General features: G+C 40.1%; 1 protein-coding gene across 1 annotated transcript in view; it reads left to right on the top strand.

Annotated features, from left to right (window-relative positions):
* Positions 1–523: 523 nt before the first annotated feature.
* USP13 (ubiquitin specific peptidase 13 (isopeptidase T-3)) overlaps positions 524–2,222 on the top strand; it is a 46,839-nt gene continuing 45,140 nt past the window's right edge. The window contains exons 1-2 of the mRNA XM_010133598.1: positions 524–578; positions 732–811. Coding sequence (XP_010131900.1) covers positions 524–578; positions 732–811 — 135 coding nt within the window. The remainder of the gene's footprint in view (positions 579–731; positions 812–2,222) is intronic.

Here is a 2,222-nt window from a genome sequence, read left to right as displayed (position 1 = left end):
TGGCCTTCTCGTGTGCACATTTTGGCAGCAGATGCCAATCGTTTTGCTTTCCTACCGCCTCGGTCCTCATTCTTTTTAAAATCTTCCAAGAAAGCTTCCAAAGTAAAAGCTCATCCTGCAAATCAGTGTGAAAGTTCCTCCTGAAATCCTTTCTCTGCCAGGATTTCAGTTACTCACAGCACTTGAGTGAACTTGTAGGATTTCCCCGTGAGCTTGTTCAGTTTGCTGTGAAATGTGTTTGATGTACAGTAAACTTTCCATGGTGTTACAGCTGTCTCAAAAAACATCCACCGGCTCCACAGCCCGCCCGCGTTCAGTGGCACATTGGGGGCCTGTCCCATTTTTAACTTTGCTGGTAATACTGGAAGCCTTCATAAATAGTAATGGTTGATGCTTTGTGAGAAACGGGTGCCTAGAAATCACACTTTTTAAATGAAGCTGAAATTCTATTAAAAGTTGCTTCTTTGCATGAAACGGAGCTTTCCCAGAGGCGACTGAGTGCTATTTATTGATGTTAGAATCCATGGCGGCAATCAAGAGAAAGCTCAGGGTTTATGTTAGAGAATATTCAATGAAAGGTAAATTTCAGACAGATTTTAAAATCCTTTATCCCCCTCTCTTTGATAATGCCTTTTAATATAGAAAATCAAAACTGGTCTCAAAGGTGACTCAGCTGTCTAGTGTTCATCATGTCTTGTTGAACAGCGGTTATTTTTACCCACACTCTTCAGATCTCAAGTGTCACCCAGCAGCCCTGACTGTACTGGGAGGCGGTCTGATTAAAACGGCCAAATCGGACTCCGCTGCTGAGGTACTAATTGCGTTGTATGCTTAATAAGGCTTTTCTGGGGGAAAAACTAAAAATCAATGTACCACAATCTTTCTTTCAAATTTCTGTTCGGGTGAACACATGGTCAATATTTTTAGTAACACTTTGGGGTTTTTTCAACATTTTGGTTTATAAAAGTTTCTGTTAACAAGTAGTAAGGGATATTGAACACTGCTATAGAATAAAAAACAATCATCACCACCACCACCCCCAGCAAGCATCAAGTAATCACAGCAAAAGCTGTTTATAAAAACAATATGTTTGAGCAAAACTTAAATTAACTAAGCAGAAACTGTATCTGAAAGTAGCAAAAGGAGTTAGAATCACCATGTATATGGTGGTATGTTTTGTTTTTTCCCCGAGCATTTCATCCTTTTGACTTTATTGGGAAGAGACTTCAGGTTTTGGAAAATGTTGCACTCTGTTAAAGCTTTTTGTTTAGGCACTCACTCGGCAAAAGGCTTGGCTGAACCTATGCAGTACCAATGAAAATAAAACTAGTCTCAGTTTCTTCTGTTTTCCACAGCGTTTCAGCCCATACTGCTCCTCAGCTTGGCTGAGCAAAAGGCTTGTTTCAGATTTTATTTTTTTAGCCTTGTATAATCTGACAGATGCTTGGTATTGTTTCCAGGATGGACGAATGTGTGCTTTCTTGGGTAAAATGCTGTCATTTACAACCTGGAAATAGCAAAGTGGTGTTTTTACGGTCTTTTATTCAGAAGGAAAGTGAAAGGATACAGATTGTTGCCTTGGCTCAAGGGAGATGGGTCTCACTCTATGTTGTGTTGGTTTTTTATCAGGTTGGTTTGCTGACTTCTTAGGTTAGTGAAGTGACACTCTTGAGGTGTCTGCCTCTGGGAAAGAAGATACACTGGTTGGTTGGTTTGTTTTAATGTTAAAGCAAATGATCACTATTAAAAACCATGCTCTTGGGTTTACTCTCATTCACATTCAAGAAGTGGATTTCCACACAAAGCAGTGAGTTTCCTGAGTGTAAATTTCCAGTTTACAGTTTTAATGGGGGAGGTGTTTTCCCTCGTGAGTTTGTTTTTCTCAGTATTTCCTCCCATCTTCCGATGGTGCCATTTTAAATAGGCCGCTTGTTATGGTTTAACTTCAGCACGTCTCTTTGGAGTTAACTCCATGCAAGATGTTTTGTTCTGCCACTCTTCTTCAGTAGCAAGTCTTAACTCAGTAGTTTCTTCCAGTAACACTATAAGACTGTCTCTTGGGCTTTACCTTTCAGGTTTTTTCTTCTCCAGAGAAGTGAATTTCCGCGCAGAGCAGTGAGTCTCCTGAGTGTTTGTCTGTATCTTTTAGAGTCACGTACTCAGTTGTGCAGCAGCTCTACACTCAAGTTTCTTTAGCTCTACTAATAGGTCATTGTTACTTT

The sequence above is a fragment of the Buceros rhinoceros genome, unplaced genomic scaffold (assembly GCF_000710305.1).
Source record: "Buceros rhinoceros silvestris isolate BGI_N320 unplaced genomic scaffold, ASM71030v1 scaffold40353, whole genome shotgun sequence".
Classification (NCBI taxonomy): Eukaryota; Metazoa; Chordata; class Aves; order Bucerotiformes; family Bucerotidae; genus Buceros; species Buceros rhinoceros.
Note: the sequence above shows the minus strand (reverse complement) of the source record. Positions and strands in the feature narration are given on the sequence as shown.